Here is a 23,552-nt window from a genome sequence, read left to right as displayed (position 1 = left end):
CTAAGAAGAATCTGTTAATAGCCTTGATAACGTGCCATCAGAGCCACTTTCCAAGACGGAAAGTTACTCCACTTTTTGAAAAAATATGGCCGGGGACACTTCCCGCCCCAAGCCCAGCTCGACCCGACGGCTTTCTTCCCAGACTTTGTCCTCAGTGCCCCCAAACAAGCAGGAGAGCGAAGACTGCGGGAAGGGGAAGTAAAAATAATTCCGGAGGCGGCCTCGCCGCACCGACTCTGCCTCCCCTTTGCCCCGCTGAGAGCGAGGTGCACTCCCACCCTGCCCACCTCCAGGCCACCCTACCCTAATGCCTCAAGGGTGACCTGCGGACTAAAGCAGCCCAGAGGGAATAGAGCCCACCCACCAGTACCTGCTCCAAGGGTTTCCCGGTCGCCCCCCCGGGGCCATCCGGCAGGTCCCCGAGACTACACAGCTCTCTCGACCAAACGATTTTCACCAACTTTATTGGCTCCCGTAGGGTCCCTCGCCGCCCTCCTCCCCACTAGATGTCACCGGCCCTCCATGACATCCAGCATATTCAAAAGCATTGCGGGACGGCCATGAAAAGGGCCCTTGCTGGGGGAGCCAGCTCCCCGGGGGCGGCGTCACGGTCACTTGCTCTTTGCCTTCTGACTCTCCGTCTTCTTGGGCAGCAGCACCGCCTGGATGTTGGGCAGGACGCCTCCCTGAGCGATGGTCACCTTGCCCAGCAGCTTGTTTAACTCCTCGTCGTTGCGGATGGCGAGCTGCAGGTGGCGGGGAATTATCCTGGTCTTCTTGTTGTCACGCGCGGCGTTGCCAGCCAGCTCCAGGATCTCCGCCGTCAGGTACTCCAGCACCGCCGCCAGGTACACCGGCGCCCCGGCGCCCACCCGCTCCGCGTAGTTCCCCTTGCGCAGTAGTCTGTGCACTCGGCCCACCGGGAACTGCAGGCCTGCGCGAGAGGAGCGGGATTTGGCCTTTGCTCGCACTTTGCCGCCCTGTTTTCCGCGACCGGACATGATCACCTCTCGCCTACAACTCCAGAAAGCTAGACAAACCGCTCACAGCGTCCGGTACCGGAATGCAACGTACTCCACCCGCACTGCCTTGACAAACTCTTTGCTGCCGCGCGGCAGCCCCTTCTCATTGGCTCTGGTGACCAATGACAGGCAGGCTCCTCTCCCAATTAGCGCTCTAGGAGAGAGACGGGCTCCTCCAGCTCTCTCCAATCAATAGAACAATCTCCGAATCCTCATTTACATAGCCGCTCACATAAATGTCTTAGCCAGCCCGCTCTGCGTCTGGTGAATTTAGTGGTTACGGGTTTTCCACGACCACGCCCGCTCCCAAGCAAATAAACTACTAGAAAATAAGGAAACATGGTTAAGAACAGAAAAAAAATCCAGAGCGAGACGCTGCTATGCTAAATGGACGTTCTCATATCATACAGCATGCTAGTCAGGTAGGTTTCTGTGTCTGCAGCCCGCCGCCGCTTAGGCGAAACAACAACCTCTCCTCAGAATTCTGCCTGCCTAGGACAGGGTCCATGGGCTCTTTCTTTCGTTTGTTCGTTGTCTTTTTTTTTTTTTTTTTTTTTTTTTTTTTTTTGAGACAGAGTCGTGCTCTGTCGCCCAGGCTGGAGTGCAGTGGCTGATCTCGGTTCACTGCAACCTCCGCCTCCCGCGTTCAAGCGATTCTCCTGCCTCAGCCTCTGTAATAGCTGAGATTACAGGCGCTCGCCACCATGCCCGGCTGATTTTTATACTTTTTAGTACAGACGGGATTTCGCCATGTTGGCCACGCTGGGCTCGAACTCCTGACCTCAGGTGATCCGCCTGCCTAGGCCTCCCAAAGTGCTGGTATTACAGGCGTTAGCCACTGCGCCTGGCCTGGGCTTATACAAGCGCCTTGCCTCCAGGTACCCAACAGTGTGGAGACCACACTGGTCTCCCTGAAAGATCCTGCCTCCCACAGCCAGCCAATCGTTCGCTTGTAAGGCTTTGAAGACAGAGTGATGACCAGACGTGAATGCTTCCTGTACTGACGTGAACAAACCCGCCTAGTCAAAATTTCTTTTGTCTTTGAGGCTATGGGCTTGCAAAGAGCCACTAGGTTTTATTGGCGAGGCCGAAGTCTTGGCCTCTGCTTGCTCCCCGCAAGTCAGGGCGCCCCGGATCAGTGGATAGCGTCCTCTGCAAAGACTTGGAGGCCGCCCGGGTCTGTTTGTAAATGAGCCCAGGGACTAAAGTATGGCAGCTTATTCTTATGCTAACCCATGAGTTTTGAAACAGAAAAAAGAGAAGTGTTTTATTTTGTTTTATTTAGAAATTACTTTCTACTAATTCATCAAGGTCATTTTATTTTTACCTGAACATTTTCACAGTTACACAGTTAACACCGACAGGTGAGGTGATGTTGAACACTTGCTTAAATAAACAACATTTTATTTGGATCCATTTAAATATAAAGTAAAACAAATTTACCTTCTCACAATCCGAATAAAGATTTGACTTCATTGAAATAACGTTTTCAAGTATTTATGTATATGTTATTACTGCCTAGAACAATGATTAACCTATAACTCAATAAGTGTCTTCAGAGCTATTGTCATAGTTTAGACAGTCTTTCTGGAGCCCAACTTCTCCAGCCTAAATCCTGGTTTTACCACTGAGCAGTAACCTTTGATAAGTTACTTGACTCCTGTACCTATATCAAAGTGTTTTGAAAATTAAATACGTTATTGAGTATCCAATAACTCTTAGATATACCAAATAAATGGGCATACAAATCTCTGACGCAGTTTTTAATGAGGTGTTCCTGGAATGAGTTCTGTAAACTAGTTTAAATTTTTGCCTTTACCATAGGGAATTTTTCAAGAGTTTTTGAACGTATTACTATTTTGGACACGGTTTTTTTCTTTTATTCTTATAAGCAAGAGATTTCTCATTTGAAAATGTTCTAGCCTTGATTTCTTAGAAAGTAAGTATAAATAAGTCAACCTATTTTGCCATTACAATAATTATGTCTTCAGGATCTGATAGACTTTTCCTCTTTCCTCTGAGTTAAGTATTAAAATCACGGAGTAAAAGAAAAAGAAATGCCTTTTGGGTTATGAAGATGGGCAAGGATTGAAACAATTGTAAACTGTAAGCATTTAGAAATATAATTTTACCATGAAGCCTTCCTTCTGTAAAGGCTTATCTTCAAGACCAGGAACAAAGAGCCCCACTTATTAAAATTCATTGTTCAGAATCCTAATAAGACTTATGAATCATCCTCTAAATAATAGCTGCAGTTAAACCTTTAGGGAAGACAGGGTCCTGACATTTTCCAAGAGCGGTGACACCTTACAGAAACTTTCATTTTTGTTCAGATTCTCTTGAGAAAGGAAGGGCTTCAGAACCTCCAGAGGGGATTTGCAGTAGAAATCATTATTCAAAGCCGTGATTGTGGCATCCATTATTTTATAAGAACTTTGAATTTTTAAGTAGAAAATGTGAGATGAGAACCTGAGATCTGAATGACATAAGACATTTACAGTTTTTCAGCTAAATAACTATAGGAACAGTTACTTGGCTGAAAAGCACACAGGCTCTTGCAGGGCAGGAAAACCTGCGAATTTCGCAGAAACAGCTGAAAGGGGAATGGTAGGAATGGGGGAGGAGTGGAGGTGCAGTGGAGGTGTGAGACGGGAAGCTAGAAGTTTTTTTATTTCAATTCAAAGTATTTTAATTCTCTGCAAGGCCACAAAATAGATATAGTTAGATAGATAGATACACAGTCCTATCCTACAATGTCTTTTAAAGACCCATGTGTGAAAAATCGTAGGTAATTGCTTTGAAATCTCCTATGTAAAGCATTTCAGGTTTCTATTGAGTTTCATAGTAAGTCAGGAATTCCGTTTGAAAAAATATAATTGGAGGGAGGTAAGGAAAGGACAAAGAACGTGCATAGGTCTGGCCTGCTTTTATTTAAGGGCTGAGAAAAGGCAATATAAATTCTATTAGCTCATACTGTTTTAACTTTAAAATGTATCACAATGAATCTTTCTCCAAATTTATGGCAAAAATATCAGAAAACGTTTTCCCAAAAGAGCAAACTACAAATCAGGCTGATTTCACTGATTGCTTCCTGGACTTGTAACTGCAGCAAGTCTCCAGAGGTAGGGCCTAGAGCTCCGCCCACTTTTTTGAAGTTTTCAAACAGGTCCGCACCGAGACAGTATAAGCCCTGGTCGGCGACCGGCAATCATAGTGAGCAGCCCGCTTTCCTCCTGAGGCAGAGCTGTGACTTCAGTATGTCTGGTCGAGGTAAAGGCGGCAAGGGGCTGGGTAAGGGAGGCGCCAAGCGCCACCGGAAGGTGCTGAGGGACAACATCCAAGGTATTACGAAGCCGGCGATTCGCCGCCTCGCTCGACGTGGGGGCGTCAAGCGCATCTCTGGTCTCATCTACGAAGAGACCCGCGGAGTCCTCAAAGTATTCCTGGAGAATGTGATCCGCGACGCAGTGACTTACACGGAGCACGCCAAGCGCAAGACGGTCACGGCCATGGATGTGGTGTACGCGCTGAAACGCCAGGGCCGCACCCTTTATGGCTTCGGCGGCTGAGTTGTGTCCCCACAGCTTCTTTCTAGATTCCAAAGGCCCTTTTCAGGGCCCCCAAACTGTCACAGAAAGAGCTGTTAACACTTCTAGATGCTGGGTAAATATCAGCCCTTTAGATAGAGCGTTCCGGATACCGGGAGTGGGACATTGCCGGCCGGAGCAAGTGCTCGGGATTAGCCTTGGCGGGCGCGGGGAGGACTAGACCTCAGGGAGGGGACTCAGCGTGTGCTTAGGAACGACCCTGGGAGGTGCCGCGCAACGCAGCAGTGACTTCCCACTTCAGTGCACCTAAAATACAGACTGCGGACTCTGTTTGTTTAGAAGTGTTCCTACAAAGCCTAAGTGTTAAAACTGGTCTCGGGCTTCTAAGCAGCCGTGTCGTTGGGCCTTTAGCACCTATCGAATGGCTTCCCTGTAAACCAGGGCTTAGGTGACTTCCCGCCGGCCTTTGGGGTGAGCGTGACGCGTCAGAGGGCGGATCTTGTGGGTGCAGGGCCTGCTAGACCGCAGGAAATGGGAGGTCGCAGCACCCAGTAGGAGCATGCCTCTACCTGCAATCCCGAAAGCATTCAATGCAGCCCTAGTGTGGCGCGTTGTAGTCTTACTAGCTACGATTTAACTTCATCGCTGAAGTTCTAAGTGAGGGTTTACCAAGCTCAGATGCTGAGAGCTAGGTGGTCGGGCAAAGCTCGCGGCGTCCTGCTGTTCCCGTAGCCAACTGCGTCAAGTTGCCCACGCCGAGCGGGTGGGTTCCTGCTCGGCTACCTGGCGGCGGGCGTGGAGTCCGCAGGCAGTGGGGTCACGCCGGCAAGAAAAGCCAAATCTCTAACAGCAGGTCGCCAAGTTGCCGGGAGTCCCCCGCTTCTTGCAGTGTTGTGCCCATCACAAGTGACACTAGCAGCCGGGAGATAAGCCCTGGCTTCCGACTAAAGGCCCTGTTCAGAACAGCCTGGGGGTAAATATGCAGTATATATTTTTAGTAGAAACGGGATTTCATCATGTGGGCCAGGCTGGTCTCGAACTCCGGACCTCAGGTGATCTGCCCACCTTGGCCTACCAAAGTTCTAGGATTGTAGGCTCTGCCTCCCTTTATTATATGGCTTCTTAACATATTCCCTGGGTACTCATACACCTTTCTACGGCTTCACATCTTACCTATGGACTCCAAGCCTCTGTTGACAATTCAGACCAATCTCCTTAGCGCCAAACCTGGATTTCCTATCTAATATTATCTCCTTTAAAATTTATTTGCTCACCATGTTTAAAATTGAATTAATAATTTTCCCACGGATTTAATCTTTCTCTTTTGTTACCTGAAAGGCAGAAACTTGGGACTTTTCCCATTCTTATCCCTCCCTCTGTTGCCCTCTGCTGTCCACCCTGACATCCGGTCTCCATTTGAACATTCTAAGAATCCATTCTTTCTTCTTTTTTTGATCACTTTTTAGTTTAGTTCCTCACTGATTTACAGTTTAATTTTTATTTTAATTTTTTTTAGATTTGGAGTCTCATTCTGTCACCTAGGCTGGAATGCAATGGGATGATCGTAGCTCACTGCAGCCTTGAACTCCTGCTCTAGCTATCCTGTCCTGACCTCCAAAAGCAGTGAGATTACAGGCATGAGCCACCATGCCCAGCATTGATTTCCAGTTTTAATCATTACCCGCAGATGTGGGGCTATGTACCCAGCACTGTGCTAAGTACATTATCTATCTGCTTTACTTAGATTGATCCTCAAAAACATTCCTACGAAATAAACTTATTGCCCTCATTTATACTGAAGATGTTAATAAATGACAAAATATATAACTAATAAATAAAGGAGCCTCAGTTTGAAATCAGCTTTATTTATTTAATTAGCTCCCCTTTGTAACAGGAGAAAATTGGATTTTCAAAGGAATCAACTTAAATTAGCCAATTGTCTTTTCAAAAGAGTTCGTGTTTTGTGTGGAGCTAACAATGAACTAATCTAAAACAGCTGCTCAATAGAACTATAGTGCTATTATGTGAACCACATGTGTAATTGAAAACTTTCTAGTACCCATTTTAAAAACGAAAAAAATTGATAAAATTAATTTTAAAAATATATTTTATTTGACTCAATATGTCTCAAATATTTCAACACCAAACCAGTAAAAAAAATTGTTAAGGTAAGGCACACTGGTTCATCCCTGTAATCCCAGCACTTTGGTAGACAAAGCAAAGAGGATCACTTGAGGTCAGGAGTTTGAGACCAGCCTAGACAACATGGCAAAACCCCATCTCTACTAAAAATACAAAAATTAGCTGGATGTGGTGGCGCATTCCTGTAATTCCAGCTACTTGGGAGGCTGAGGCACAAGAATTGCTTGAACCCTGGGGGTGTAGGTTGCAGTGAGCTGAGATTGCACCACTGCATTCCAGCCTGGGTGACAGAATGAGACCGTCACAAAAACAAAAATTCGAGGGATTTTACATTCTTTTATTGCACTAAGTTTTGAAATTTAGTGTGTATTTTACACATACATGTCAATCAGGAGACTAGCTTTTCAATTTACTGGATTTCATCAAGTTTACAGTTGAAGATGTTTCACATATCCAAGTTATTCCAAATATACTTTAGAATGTTGCAATAGTTGAATCAATTACCCCCCCCCCCAAAAAAAAAAGTTTTCTTTACTATGGACATTTATATTGGCAAAATTTGTTTATCATTTTAAAGAATTGATCTAACTTTGAAGTAAAAGCATATAAGATTCAAAACTAGTTTCATCCATGTTAAGTAAGTAAACTCACTGGGGTGTTAACTTGGTATTATTAACACTGAATTCAAAGGAGTATTGCATAGACTGAAAATCAACTCTAAATTGACCAATATCAAAAAAGCATTCTTCGAATTTTTCTTGCAGCTTTTATGGCCAATTTGCGTAACGCTGTGATTGATTCACAAGCTTTTTTTGATAAAACTTCTTTTATTTGTCTCACAAGGTGTCAGAGCCCTGGCAATGGAAGGTAAGCTCGGGGGTAGAAAGAAGAATTTACCCACAACAGTATAGGTTTGAAAGGGTAAGTTGTATTAGATAGAAAGAACACTGCAGCAGATTGCAGCGGGGCACTTCAGCAAAAGAGCACAGAGCGTACCACAGTGGATTTTTCCTTAGGAGCATTTATGGACCTTGAAGAGAGAGCTTAAGGGTAACTTGGCCCATGTTAGCCACCTAGGTCATAAATGATTACATTTGTAGACATTGTGGTGCCTTGATGTCAGCAAGGGTTGCACAATGAATTTTGACATGTGTGCATTCAGATATGTTTGTATGGAAATGTTTGTTACGTATAATTTTTTGGGAAAGAAGCCAGGAACCAGATGCCAGCTTTAGATAACAGAGACATCTAATTAATTCTACATTCCTCGGAGAAGGAGTTTTACCTCTGCATGGTCTGCTTGATGGCCACCACCAGGTGGTCTTTGCTCTCCTTATGTTCCCTTAATAAATATCTTGGTCAAATCTTTGACCATTTTTTTTTTTGTTTACCCCCATGCTTGTGTCCACCTGCTACCTATTAGGGTCTCTAGAAAGGGAAAACAGCACAGTGAAGGGGAGCATCCAGTCTGTCTGACTACATCTGTCATGAAGGAAATGAAGGGTCATGAAAAACTTGTTTATGGGCCAGGGCAGGGGACCAGATTCCATCAAGAGGCCCCATGTAAATGGAAGTTGCTGTTGCAGGATGATATTGCATAGTCATCTGTAGGTGAAATCATTGTAATCTAGAAGATACAAACTTAATGAGAGTGGTAAAAAGGCAGGGAGCAAATCGTAAAAGAAGAATGATGAGGAATAAATGTCCATGGTATGGGAGAGGCCAAGTGATCTCTGGAAACCAACCAGTAAGGGTTTTGGCCCAGTTTTGGTTACTTTGAGAAAGTATATGCTAGCTCACTTTGGCTATCACTTATTTTGGCATTTCACGTCTAGTATCATCTCATGGGAAAACATCCACCCAGTCCAGTCTCCATGAATCTTTGGTATCTTCTGACAGAGCAAGTGATGGATCTCTAGTGAGTAACTTTGATAAAGTCCTGTCTATTCAAACCCCAGAATAAACTAAACATTGATGGATGATGAATTTGGGTTCCAAATGGACTATGAATGTTGTGACAGTCACCAACTGAAGAGACTGTTTTCATGGACAAATAAAGGCACTTGTGATTTTAATTTGGTACTCACCTGCTCAGGATGGCAAGACAAATTCCAGGTAAGGATTGAAATTTTAAGTGTTAAAAATATCAAGTGAACAACCCATTAAGCTTTCATGTCATTTTATGCCCATGCAGCAGTTATTTCCACTTACAGTTTGAAGAATTAATTGCAGACAGCTTTCTTAACATTTGTATCACCTAGCTATATGGAAATACACTGTTCTCAAATGAACAATTAATATATTCATCAAGTTGGTCTTTTAGTTTACTAAAATGTGCAGCTAAAGTTTAACATGGGCATTTAATGAAATTTACCAGTAATTGCTCACAATAATTAATTCAGTCAACATCACCCAAGCGGTTGATACATATTATTATATACTACATCTTTTTCTAGAATTAAAAAATAAATGTGTAGTGCCAGCCCTAGATGTAAGTTACATATGTCAACCCTATCCAATTTTCTCAGCCATAAAATTTACCTTTTTCACATACCTCAAACTCTTAACAATGTAAGAAATGTAGATTATTGCAATTTTACACACAGGGCAGATGGCTTCATGCCAGCTGGATAGCAGAATCTAGATTCTTACACTGGCCACATGGTAGACATTTTTTCCTTTGTTTTTGCAAAACAGAATGTAGCTATTAACCATCTTGCAGTATAAGTTGGACATCATTGGAGTGAAAGATGTGAAGAACCCACAGAAGCAGCGATGAAGGCAATTTATATTCAACTTACAAAAGACCTTAAAATCGCCTATATGGAGCAGAACTGAGGTGGGGGAACATCGTAAAAATTTTGTTCTATTCGATTTGGCACATATACTTACGGTGCTTTGTTAACTTCTTAAAAATAATCTATTTGAAAAACCATTTATAAATATGAGAGTAATATAATAATTACCCAGATGCACACAAAATGTCCTTTTTATTATCTGTAAACTGTTTGCAAAGTATTTTAATTTCATGTTAATTACCTCTACAACTGCATAGTTAATATTTCAGTATTATCTCTAATGTTGTCTCACAGGAAACAGACAACCAAGTCTGCCGCCTTTAATCAATCCAGATCTCTTGAGAAGCCATTGTGTTTGAAAAAAAATTACATATATTCAAAACTAATGAGAGGCAGATCCCTGGTATATGGTGGATTTGGGCTTTTCAGAAAAATTTGCTTTAGTCACCAGCTAAAGAAATTGTTGCCAGGAATAAACAAATGAAGCCATAATTCTAGTTGGAGATTTATTTGAAAATGGTACTATATTGAATTCCAGGTATGAATCCAAGTTTTGAATTCTAGAAGGATCATGGCATGCTTACCCTTTTTGATTTCACCAACCCTGAGAGATGGTCTACACTTCAAGATTAGAATGTAATGAAGTTAGAAGAGCTGCATCCTATGAGGCAGGGAGAATCAGACATGGACTTACAGAGCTTTTTATTGCAATTCCATGACTGTTACTTATAAGAACTTACACAAATCTAAGGATCACTCTGAGCCATAGTTTCTTCATTCTAAATCTCTTTAAAGGAGTTGAGTCCAAGCTCTCTCCCACACTACAAGACCCCATTGTAGTGGTTCCTTTACCTGCTGCCATGCCTCCTCCATTAAAGTCAGCCTTACTATCTTAAAAAAATAAATAAATAAGTGCAGCAAACCACTATGGCAAATGTATACTTATGTAACAAACCTGCACGTTCTGCACACGTATCCCAGAACTTGAAGTAAAATTTAAAAAAAGAAAAAATAAACAAATAGTAACATCTCTTTAAAGATAACTCTGCCTTTTCATTTTTGTGCTATCACCAATTTAGTTACTGGGACTACACTAGCAGGTACAAAGAGTAAAAATCCTAGCTGTCACGGATATAACATTCAACTGGGAATAAAAAAAAATCAGTATGATATATATATATACATAGCTTGTTAAATGGCTCTAAATACAATGCAGTCAGGCAGGGCAGGGTAAGGGGTTGCAATTTTTAATAGAGTGGTCAGAGAAGACTTTACTAAAGGAACATTGAGTAAAGCCTGAAGGAGGTAAGAAAATGCTCAATGAAGTATATGGGAGAGGAGTATTCAAGGTAGGAGAGTGGCAAGAGTAAAAAGCCATGAAATGGGACCATTCTGTATTACTTAGTTCAGGCTGCCATAACAGAATACCATCAACTGGGTGGCTTAACAGAAATTTGTTTCTCACAGTTCTGAAAGCTTGGAAGTCCAAGGTCAAGGTGCCAGCATGGTCGGTTTTGTTCTAAGGCCTGGTCTCTTGGCTTATAGGTGGCTGTCATCTCAATGTGCTCACTTAACTTCTTAGTGCATGCATATGGAGGGGAGAAAGAGAAAGCAAGTTCTCTGGTGTCTCCTTTTATATAAAGGTACCAATCCCATTATGAAAGCTCCACCCTTAGTCCCTCATCTAACCCTAATTACCTCCCAAAGGCATCATCTTCACATATCATCACACTGGAGAAAAGGGCTTCAACACATGAATTTGGGGAGACACAACATTCTGTTCATAACACATGCCAAGTATGTTGAAGAAATATCCAGAAGGCTAGTGAAGCTAAAGCAGACTTGGTAAAGGAAAGAATGGTGGGGGATGGGATCAGAGTGTCTGTTAGCTTAAAATATTGGGAACTACTGGAAAAGTATTGCCCTTATTTTTAAATGAGATGGGAGCCACTGAAGGATTTTGAACTAAGAGGTGATATCATCTGAATTATGATTTAAAAGGGCCATTTTGTCTGTTATGAGGAGCATAGCCTATAGGGGGCAAGAATGCAAGAGATGATAGTCATTTGAACCAGAGTGGTAGCAATAGCAATGGTGAGAAGTTGGATTCTGGATGTATTTTCAAGATAAAGTCAGTTTATTGGAAATTAGAGAGGGATTAGATGTAGAGTATGAAAGAGAAGGAAGTGTTAACTGTAGCCTGAGGAAGTAGAGTTGTGAAGGGATGTACTTGTCATTACTGATGTGGGAAAGACTAGGGAAGGAGCAGAATTAAGGAGGGGGCAGAGAAAAACAGGAGTGTGTTTTTGGACATGTTAAACTGAAAATTTGTATTAGACATCCAGGTGGAAATGTCAGGTAGGCAGTTGCATATAAAATTCTTGAGGTTAGGGGAAAGGTCAAAACTGGAAATTGTGTGTGTGTGTGTATATATATATATATATATATATATATATATATATATGTCAGTGTCAGCATATAGATTGTATTTAAGGCTTTGAGCTCTATGATATCATCAAGGAAGTAAGCATACCTAAAAAATAGGAGAGGGCTAGGTATGAGCTGACAGGTGAAAGAAGAAAAGAAGAAAAAATATAAATAAATAAATAAATAAATAAATGTTTTAACTGTGAACTGAGTATCAGCATGGGTGTTAATACACGTCATTGGCCACATTAATGAGAGTAATTTTCAAGAAGTGGAGGGGGTGAAAGACTGGTGTTAGTTTAAAGAGAGTGTGAGTTGAGAAAAGGAAGGCAATAAATATAGGCAAAGATTTTAGAGTTCATAAAGCATAGAGAGGCATCTGGAGAGTGTTTTGTTTATTTTGCTTATAATAGGAGGCCATGGCAGCATGTCTGTGTGCTGGTAGAATCATCAAGTAGAGACAGAAGAAGCTGCAGCAGAGAGAGGGAGCAATTGCAAGAGCAATGTGTCGACTGGAAGAGAAGGGAGGGATGCTATCCAGATGCACATAGAAGCATTGACCTTAAACAAGCAGGGATGGATCAACCACTGAAGCAGAAGGAAAGGAGAAGACAGTAGCATAGATGCACAAAGTAAGTAACTGGAATGTCTCGGGAAAAAAAAAAATTCTTGGACTGTGTGTAAAATCATCTGTAAATTTTGCTAAAAACACAGATGCTTAGGCTCATTTTAAACTTACTAATAAGAATTCATGGGGTAGAGAGTACATGTCCCAAAGAGGGAAGACCCAGGGGAAAGAATGAAAAATCTCAGTGCGAATGAAGCAGAGAATTTGAGAAGAGTGATCAGAGATGAGTTAAAGCAGGCAAGACTTTTATCACTTGGATATGGCAGAAGAAAGAAAGTCTCTGACTTGGTTAACACAGTGGGTGGCAGACCCATACAGCCAAGAAAAGAATTGCTCAAAAAATCGCAGAATAAGGGATGAAAGTTGTTAAATTATGGACATGTTGAGTTTAGGCATCTATGTGACCTCCATGAGATGCCCATTTAGTTATTTATAACATTGTTTTTGTACTTGGAGGATTACAATTTTCATTATTGGGTGGACTAGTCTACTAACAAATGAGCTAAGTTTACCATCTACTCCTGTCACACGCACACACACACACACACACACGCACACACACACACACACATGACAGTCATTTAACAGATCTACTGATTCAGAGCCAATCTACTGATTGGCCGACCCAATTGACTCATTTCTTCTGACAAACTTTGTCTACAGGTATCATTCTTTTTTCTACACATTTATAGGGAATATTTTCTAAGGTACATCATGACCCACCTTTTCTATTTGTCATTATACATTAAGCTTAATTTCTTCTTCATGTTTAGTATATTTGGAGATAATAAACTTTTAGAAAATTCAAGATAGTAACATTATGAAACATTAAAAATTCCAAAAAACCTAAATGCCTGTACCACAAGCAAATGAACATGATTAAAAGAATGTGCTGGGGCCAGGCAGAATCTCAGGACTTTGGGACACCAAGGTGGGAGGATCACTTGATGTCAGGAGTTCGAGACCAGCCTGGCCAACATGTGAAACCCCATCTCTACTAAAAATATAAAACTAGATTGGCATGGTGGTGCATGCCTATAGTCCTGCTACTTGGGAGCCTGAAGCAGGAGAATTGCTTGAACCCTGGAGGTGGAGGTTTCAGTGAGCAGAGATCATGCCACTGCACTGCAGCCTGGGCAAGAGAGTAAGATTCTGTCTGGAAAAAAAAGAAAAGAAAAGAAAAGAATATTCTGGCACTCTAGAATAAATATATTTACCGTGGTATAAACTCTCTTCCTATGTGTGCATCTACTGGCAGTGTGAGGGCAGAGAATTTAATTGAATTATTATGGGAATATAGAAAATCAAGATATAATATATTAAGTAACATGGTTTAAACTTGATTCTACCAAGTATCACATACCTAATGAATCCTCTTTGATATGATTTGCAATGTCTTTCAAAAATATTTAAATAACTTCACACAAGATACTGTGCTGTGAAATCAAAGCTTCCATTACTTACCTTAATTTAATACTGGAAACACAGAATCTTAGGTACCTAAGTCTGAAGTTGTCATATTTTTCTTTTTACCTTCTACTTGTCACACTATTAATTCATTTTGAATGTTAAAATAATTTTTCCCATATATAAACTAGACTAAATGATATAATATATTGACAAAATAAGAGTCTTACTTGCATTATTTACAATTTAAGTATTCTTCCATTATTGTAGCTAAAGCATACACATAAATATGCTTTGCCCACTTTCCTTGTTACCTTCTTTCTTCTCTTTAACCGTCATATCCACAGATCAGCATTTTTCTTTTCCTCTTAAGTTTCTGTAATTCTATTTGACAGTTAAAACAAAAATTATAACACTATCTGATGTGGTTCTAAATGTACATAGAGACAATTACTGCAAATGATAGTAAGAGGAGAACAATTTTTTGTAAAGACAATTATGAATGGGAGAGGATAAAGGAATATAAAGAGAAGTAAGATTTCTGTACTTTGCTTGAATTGGTAAAATAATGATTCCAGTAGACTGTAATCAGTTATGTATACATAACACCTACAGCAATAATTTTAAAAGCCATTACATAGGGATACACTAAAAATACAATAGATAAACTGAAACAGAATTCTACAAAACTTTCAAATAACCCACAGGAAGGCAAAATATAAAAATAAAAATGAAACACAAAAATGAAAAACAGAACAAACAGAAAACAAAATAAAACAAGGAAGCAAACTTAATCCCTAACATATTATTGATTACAATAAATGTAAATGGGTCAAATAAAATAATCAAAAGAAATCTTGGCAGAGTAGACTTGAAAACGTGATCCAAATATATGATTTCTATAAGAAATTCATTTCAAATATAAAGATATAGGCAGGTAGGAAGTAAAAGGATGTAAAAATTTATGTCATGCAAACAAAGATAAATGCTGTGTGATCTTTATATGTGTAATCTAAAAAAGTCAAACTCATAAAAACAGAGAGTAGAATAGTGACTGGTGGGAGATGTCCATCAAAGTGTATGAAATTTCACTTAGGAGGATTTACATTCTGGAGATCTATTGTACAGCATGGTGACTATAAAGTTTATAATATATTCTCATTTTTTATGATGAGAATAAGATCTACTCTCTTAGAAAATTTCTTAAGGAAATTAGGAAGTTTCTAAGAGAGTAAAAATTTCTTAGAAATTTTATAGCAAAATGTATAGCAAAATTCAATGGTAGACTTCTTCCAGAAAAATAGAGTTGATGTACTTTTTCCTATTCCTCATGCTAAGCACACCAGAAACCTTGGATATTATATATAAAACAAACATATGAAGACTCTGAAAGGTGGAGAGAAAAACACAGACAAATGAGGAGACTTAGAATCCCGTAAATAACACGGTGGTGAGTTTCCCGGGTCTTTCTCTTGGCTTATATAACCCAGAGGCAAGAGAAAGTGGAATTGAAGAAAGTGGCAGTCAGGAAACACAACAGGCATAGAAAATTCTTAGAAAATTTCTAAGAGAGTAGATCTTAAATTATTCTCATCATAAAAAGTGATAAGTATATGAAGTGATAGATATGTTGATCTAATTATTCACAATGTATACATACAGAAAAACATTATGTTTCATGCCATAAATATACACTATCAATCCACATATATATACTATTAAGGTTTATTTTGTTATTATAGGCTTTTAATTTATCAATTAAACCTAAATAAAGCCAAAAAACAAAAAAACTGCATTGAATTGAATGCACAACACATCACATTTGTGAGCTAAAATGAAAGCATTGCTAAAATACTTCCAGTTACATACATTAGAAAAGAGGAGTCTCAACATATTAATCTAAGCTCTCTTCTCATAAAAACAGAAGAGAAAGAGCAAAGTAAACCCAAAGCTGGCAGATGGAAAAAAATAATAAGGATGGGCTGGGAGCAGTGGCCCACACCTGTAATCTCAGTCATTTGGGGGACCATGGTAGGAAGATCACTTGAGACCAGAAGATCAAGACCAGTCCAAGTAACACAGCAAGACCCCATCTCTACAAAAAAAAGTACAACAAATTAGCTGGGAATGGTGGTGCATGCCTGTAGTCCTAGCTACGTGGGAGGCTGAGGCAGGAGAATTGCCTGAGCCAAGGGGTTCAAGATTGCAATGAGCCATGATTGTACCACTGAACTCCAGCCTGCACAACAGAGTGAGACCCTGTCTCAAAAAATAACAATAAATGCATAAAATGTATATTTTTTAAAAAAGAAAATAAAAAGGATAAGAGCAGAAATAAATGAAATTGAAAACAGACAATACAGAAAAATCAATATGACAATCACTCTTTGAAAAGGTCAGTAAAATTGACAAACTTCTTGAAAAGTTGTTTTAAAAAAGGGAAGAGATACAAATTACCAATATAAAGAATAAAATAGAGGATAGCACTTCAGACCCTGCACACATTAAAAGAATAATAAGGAAACCAATCTATACATGTAAATTTGGCAACTTAGATAAAATAGACAAATTCTCTTTTATCTAAGATAGAATCATCTTAGATATTAAAATTATCTTAGATATTAAAATTATCTTAGATAAAATAGAACACTAACTACCGCAACTCACCCGTAATGAAATATATGCTGATAGACTGATAAGTATTAAGAAAATTGACTTCAATTTTTTTTCTTTTTTTCTTTTTTTTTTTTTTTTTAAAGACAGAGTTTCACCATGTTGGTCAGGCTGGTCTTGAACTCCCGACCTCAGGTGATCCGCCCACCTTGGCCTCCAAAGTGCTTGGCTCACAGGCGTGAGCCACCGTCAATTTTTTAAAAACTCTCCAAAAGGAAATATCTTCAGGCTTAGATGGTTTAATTCAAGAATTCAACCAAATATTAAAGAATTAATACCAATTCTACACAATCTGTTTCAGAAAATAGAAAAGGAAAGAATATTTTCTCAATTCATTTTATAAATCTAGAATTATCCTGATACTCATACCAGACAAAAACAACACAAGAAAGAGAGAAATTAAAAAAGAATGAGGAAAAGATATTAATAACTACAGGCCAATATTTCATGAACATAGATTAAAAATCTTTAACAAAATATTAGCAAGTAGAAGTTAGAAATACATAAAAAGTATTATGAACAACTACCAAGTGGAGTTTATTTCAGGATACAAGGATAGTTCAATATTGAAACATCAGTTAATATCATCTATCACATCAATAGAAAATTACACAATATTATCAACTGATGCAGAAAAGCATTTGTTAATATTCAACATTCATTAATGATAAAAATTCTCATAAAATAAAGATGGGGAAAATTATTTTACTTGATAAATATCGTTTACAAAAAAACTACAGCTAACATGATATTTAATGGTGAAAGACTGAATCCCCACACCCCAAGATTGAAAATAAGGACTGCTCTCACCAGTTGACTGTATTGGTCAACATAGTCCTGGACATAACAGCCACTGAATAAGGGAAGAAGAGAAATGAAAGTCATATATCTCAGTGAAAATGATATTAAATTGTCCTTACTTACAGATTACATGACTGATCATGTAGAAAATTTTAAAGCCTCTGTAAAAAGGATCTTAGAACTAATACGTGACTTCAGCATGGTCACTGATCCAAGATCAATGTATAAAAATTAATTCTATTTCTGTATACCAGCAATAAATATGTGAACATCAAAATTTAAAGTACAGTATCATTTATAATCACTCAAAAAATGAAATACTTAGGTATTCATCTGACAAAATATATATATTATTTTAATGCTAAAAATTATAAAACAGTAAATAAAATCTAGAGACAAGTCAGCAAAATGGTGTAATAAGAAGTAACTCACTCATATCCTCTCAAAACTAAGAATTCTGCATTCATCCACAGACAAGTCTCTGTAGGATTCAGGTAGGAAGCTGTGAATCCCTAGTGGAGCCCAAGAGTTAGAGAGGCTGTTTTGAGAGTGCAGACCAACAGCCAGGTGGCAGACTTGCTGATCTTGCCCCTGAGTTTTAAACCTAGAAACAGCCTTGTCTCCCAAAAGGTTTAGCTACAGTCCTGTTTATCCTTGAGCCTACAGCCAAAACAATTTGCCAAGGGGTCTAGAAGGAATCATGCACATTAGTGCCTTGGCAGAAAGACTCAACTGCTCACTGACAATGGTCTTGGAAGTAAATTTATTTATTTATTTATAATTTATTATTTTTTTAAAGGTGGGGTTTCACCATGATGGCCAGGCTGGTCTTGAACTCCTGACCTCAGGTGATCCACCCACCTCGGCCTCCCAAAGTGCTAGGATTACAGGCGTGAATTTAAAGTTGCCTTGTAACTGGGCTCTAGCCCTCCTTATCTGGGATCCCAGCTTATTACTGTTTGTGCAAGAACTCAAAAGGAAGACTCATCGATATCTCACAGTCTAGGGATTACCCATGTCGGCCATGTTAGCCTACAAGATGGGCACATCAGCCTCCATCCCAAAGCAGATCCTGAGGGGTCTCAGGCAGCTCCAGCTCCTCAGTCTGGGAACCGTCCCATTTTTGCAGGAAATGATGGTGGGATGTGCACCCTCCTGACCTACTGTAGTGAACTCACTGGGCTTCATCTCACAGTGAATTCTGAGGGGAACCAGTCCCAACTTCAGCATCTCCTGCTACACTAGGGGAACTGTCTCACCCATTTAGAGAACTGTTGGGAGGCGTGCATATCTGGGCCACCAGCTCCCATCCCACAGCAGGTACAGAGGCAGCCCAGTTTCAGCTCCATTCCCTCTTGCTGCAGTGGGGAATTGGCCTGGAAGCATCACCTGTCTGGGCCTATGGGACAGGCTTCCAGACTTGGCTCCCTGGCCAGTATTCTCACACAGCTTGGGTATATTCCTTGATCTTTGCCAGGTCCATCTCTGCCAGAATGCATGCCAACCTTGAGGCTTTTGTAAAACTCACAACAAATATGAGCTTAGCGCACCCTCTAGTGTTGAAACAACTACCATCGTCACAGTCTTTTATAACAGTCAGTCGGCTTAGATAACTGAACAAGCCCAATGAAGAGGATGGGCACGTATAGGGCCAGACTGTGAAGACTAAAATAAATACCTAATTTTTCAATGTGCAGACATCAATGTGCATCTACAATCACTATGAACTATCTGAATTATGCCCTCACCAAATAGACAAAATAAGGGGCTAGTGACAAATCTCAAAGAGAAGATGTGTAATCTATTAGACAAAGAATTGAAAATAGCTGTGTTAAGAAAAAAAAATTGTATGGAACCACAAAAGACCCTGAATAACCAAAGCAATCTTGAGGAAAAAAAAAAAGCTGGAGGCCTTGCAGTAGCTGACTTCAAATATACTGCAAAAAGATAGTAACCAAAGCAGCATGGCACTGGCATAAACACACACACACACACACACACACACACACACACACACACACACACACAAAATGACCAGTGGAATAGAATAAGGAAGAACATAGAAATAAATGCACATGTTTACAGCCAACTAGTTTTCAATAAAAGTTCCAAGAACACACATTGGGAAAAGGACAGTCTAATAAATGGTGCTTAAAGAACTGGATATACATGCAGAAGAATGCAATTAGATCCTTATCTCATCATATGCAACATCAACTCAAAATAGATTAAAGACTGAAATGCGGGAGTGTGGTCAGGCGGCCCAGACTGAGCAGGACTTTCCTTATCCCAGTTGATTGTGCAGCTCGCTTGTCTTCTATTCACCATGGCTTCTTCTGATACCCAGGTGAAAGAACTGGAGAAGCGTGCCTCAGGTCAGGTTTTTGAGCTGATTCTCAGCCCTCGGTCAAAGGAATCTGTTTTGGAATTCCCCCTTTCCCCTCCAAAAAAGAAGCATCTTTCCCTGGAGAAAATTCAGAAGAAATTAGAAGCTGCAGAAGAAAGACCCAAGTCCCATGAAGCTCAGATCTTGAAGCAGCTTGCTGGTAAACGAGAGCATGAGAAAGAAGTGCTTCAGAAGGCAATAGAAGAGAACAACAACTTCAGTAAAATGGCAGAAGAGAAACTGACCCACAAAATGGGAGCTAACAAAGAGAACCGAGAGGCACAAATGGCTGCCAAACTGGAGCGTTTGCAAGAGAAGGATAAGCACACTGAAGAAGTGCGGAAAAACAAAGAATCCAAAGATCCTGCTGATGAGACTGAAGCTGACTAATTTGCTCTGAGAACTGACTTTCTCCCCATCCCCTTCCTAAATATCCAAAGACTGTACTGGCCAGTGTCATTTTATTTTTTCCCTCCCGACGAATATTTTAGAAGCTAATGTAGGACTCTATAGGTAGATCCAGACTGTAAGATGTTGTTTTAGGGGCTAAAGGGGAGAAACTGAAAGTGTTTTTTCCTAAAGTGTTGGTCTTTCTAATGTAGCTATTTTTCTTGTTGCATCTTTTCTACTTCAGTACACTTGTGTACTGGGTTAATGGCTAATACTGTATTGGCTCTGTGAAAACATATTTGTGAAAAGAGTATGGAGTGGCTTCTTTTGAACTGTTAGATGCTGAATATCTGTTCACTTTTCAATCCCAATTCTGTCCCACTCTTCCCAGATGCTACTGGACTTAAATTGTTAATAAAACTGCACAGTGCTGTTGGTGGAAAAAAAAAAAAAAAAGACTGAAATGCAGCCAGGTGGTGGTGCATATCCATAGACCCAAGTACTCAGGAGGCTGAAGCAGGAGGATCACTTGAGCCTAGGAGTTCAAGGCCAGCCTGGGCAACATAGTGGACACAGTGAGCTCCTATCTCTAAATTTAAAAAATTGAAAAAAAGAAAAGACTGAAACAAAAGATCCAGACTACAAGAATAAAATATAGGGTAAATGTTCTGGGTGCAGTGACTCATGCCTGTAATCCCAGCACTCTGGGAGGCCGAGATGGGTGGATCACTTGAGGTCAGGAGTTTGAGACCAGCCTGGCCAACATGGCGAAACCCAATCTCTACTAAAAATACAAAAATTAGCCAGGTGCGATGGTGCACACCCGAAATTCCAGGTACTCGGGAGGCTAAAACAGGAAAATCACTTGAACACAGGAGGCAGATGCTGCAATAAGCCAAGATCATGCCAGTGCATCCCAGCCTGGGCAGACTGTGTCACAAAACATCTGTCTGTCTATCTATCTACCTACCTATCATCTATCTATCTGTGGTAAATGTTTCATGACATTTGTCTGGGGCAATAATTTTTTTTATAAGACCTCAAAAACACAGGCAACAAAAGCAAAAATAGGTGAATGCAATTACAGCAAAAAGCTTCTGCACAGCAAAGGACATGGAGCAAAGACAATGCCTATAGAATGGGAGAAAATATCTGCAACTATGCATCTGACAAGGGGTTAATATCTAGACTATACAAGGAACTCAAACAGCTCTACAGCACCCCAAAAAATCAAACACCCAACTTAAAAATGGGCAAAAAGCCTGAGTAGACATTTCTCCAAAGAAGATGTAGAAATGGCCAAAGAGATGTGAAAAATGCTCAGCATCACAAACCAGGGAAATGAAAATCAAAAGCACAAAGAGATCTATCACCTCATCTCAGTTAAAATAGTTTTTATCAAAGAGACAAAAAAATAACAAATGCTGGTGAGAATGTGGAAAAAGGGGAACTTTAATATACTGTTGGTGAGAATGTAACTTAGTACCAGACATTAGGGAAAACAGTACAAATATTTCTCAGAAAATTAAAACTAGAGCTACTATATGATCTAACAATCCTAGTGGTGGGTATAATTAGTATGTCAAGGAGATACCTGCACCCACGTTTCTTGCAGTGCTATTCACAGTAGTAAAGATATGGAATCAACCTAAGTGTACATCAACAAATAAATCGATTTTTTTTTTTTTTTGAGATGACGTCTTGCTCTGTAGCCCAGGCTGGAGTGCAGAGGTGCGATCTCAGCTCACTGCAGCCTCTGCCTCCCGGGTTCCAGCAATTTTCTTGCTTCAGCCTTCCAAGTAGCTAGGATTACAGGCACCTACCACCATGCCCAGCTTTTTATTTTTATTTTTAGTAGAGACAGGATTTCCAGGGGCTGACCCAGAGAGTGTTGAACCTCGGGATATAGTAGAGAGAGCTTGGCATGACTTGTTACCCCAGGCTGTAGAATCCTGAAAAAGAGTTACCATACAGCCCATGCCTGGTCAACTGGAGGACCATCCTAGTGGAAAGGGGACAATCTGGGCCTCTGACCCAAGCATAACAATTGCTTTGTTTAATGTGCAGCAAAATATTTGATGTATTCCAGTCAGACATTTGCATCTTGATATCCTGTCTCTATTGCTAAAGTTTGTTTTCAATCATTTACTTCTGCAACATCTACTTTGGTCCTATCATTGGGTATAGAAGGGATAATAGTTTGATCAGAAGAAGGTCCAAAAGAAGAAGAAGGAGAAGGGGGAAAAGAGAATGAGGGATTAATAAAACACATTTCGAAAGACCCTATGAGGTCTGTGCCAGCCAAGTTGGTTCCTATGCTATAGAAGTGAACTAAAGTGGGGTCAGGATTGGTAGAGGTGGAGGTAAGAATAGAGAGCTATAGTGGATTTCATTGGTACTGTTGACAGTTAGAAGGAAGGCTTTCTTTGGTGAAATGGAAGTGTGGGTTTAGAGAGGTGCAGCCCTTTGAGGAAGTCCAATCTTGTTCCTCAGTGGTCCATAAGACATCATCCTAGGAGGGACAGTACCATCCTGAAAACTCATCCTTGTTTGGTTCCCCAAATTTGAGAAATATGGGGACTTGGTTTCTATGAAGCAAGCATCATGGAGGTTAGAAGTTACTTTGGAAGGACAGATATTTTTCTGAGGAGGCCAGTTGCCTTTGGTTTTGGAGATCCCCGCAAGGTATGGTGAGACAGGCATCAAATGTGGCCGTCTGAGGAAAAGGTGACCTGGTCACGTTAATAACAAGGTGGTCAGCAGTAGAACAAGGAAAGAAGAAGGAAAAATAAAATAAATAAAGAGGGTTAAACTTTTCTTAGCTTTAGTTTGGTAAGGTTCCCCTGGGACTATGGCCCATGATTCTGGAGGGGGTGGAGCTTTTTTGACTCTGGGTATGATGGGTCCATCCTCTTTCTGCTATCCATATTATGGTTTCAGTAGTTAGGAGCACTAGGTAAGGTCCTTTTCAGGCCAGTTTGAGCTTTTCCTTCTCTCCAGCTTTTGATAAGGACGTGGTCCCCAGGCTGATGTCTGTGTCCTGGAAACTCTTAGGGGTGGCACCTGTGCTAAAAGACCTTTTAGTTCTGAGGGAAGAGAAAATGGAAGATAAACCACGTATATAATTTCTGAAAAACTGATCTTTTGTTTCAAATGTAGGAAGATCAGTGGTAGGATGTAGATGGGGCAATTCATAAAGCACCTTATAAGGGGATAGGCCTATGTCTTTTGGGGGAGCAGTTTGGACTCTCAACAGGGTGCTGGCCGTTCTATTTTCCCTGATGAAGGTGAGTGCCAGGGAGTATGATATTCCCATGTTATATCCAGTAC

At 40.3% G+C, this 23,552-nt stretch overlaps 2 protein-coding genes and 1 pseudogene across 3 annotated transcripts; 2 read left to right on the top strand and 1 right to left on the bottom strand.

The window, feature by feature from the left end:
- Positions 1–445: 445 nt before the first annotated feature.
- Positions 446–1,152, bottom strand: LOC116533831 (histone H2A.J). Its single transcript, XM_032253714.1, has one exon. The coding sequence runs from the start codon at positions 999–1,001 to the stop codon at positions 612–614; it is 390 nt and encodes a 129-aa protein (XP_032109605.1). The 5' UTR covers positions 1,002–1,152; the 3' UTR covers positions 446–611.
- A 3,056-nt stretch (positions 1,153–4,208) lies between these two features.
- Positions 4,209–6,422, top strand: LOC116533830 (histone H4). Its single transcript, XM_032253712.1, has one exon. It carries the CDS (start codon positions 4,280–4,282, stop codon positions 4,589–4,591), a length of 312 nt encoding a protein of 103 aa, XP_032109603.1. The 5' UTR covers positions 4,209–4,279; the 3' UTR covers positions 4,592–6,422.
- Positions 6,423–19,681: 13,259 nt separating this feature from the next.
- LOC116533829 lies at positions 19,682–20,658 on the top strand (annotated as a pseudogene). Its single transcript, XR_004261464.1, has one exon. The product of XR_004261464.1 is annotated as a stathmin pseudogene (transcript).
- Positions 20,659–23,552: the final 2,894 nt, after the last annotated feature.

The sequence above is a fragment of the Sapajus apella genome, unplaced genomic scaffold (assembly GCF_009761245.1).
Source record: "Sapajus apella isolate SASKATOON/1434 unplaced genomic scaffold, GSC_monkey_1.0 scaffold84, whole genome shotgun sequence".
NCBI classification, from domain to species: domain Eukaryota; kingdom Metazoa; phylum Chordata; class Mammalia; order Primates; family Cebidae; genus Sapajus; species Sapajus apella.
The sequence above is the reverse complement of the archived record's forward strand: the minus strand, read 5'-3'. Positions and strand labels throughout refer to the sequence as shown.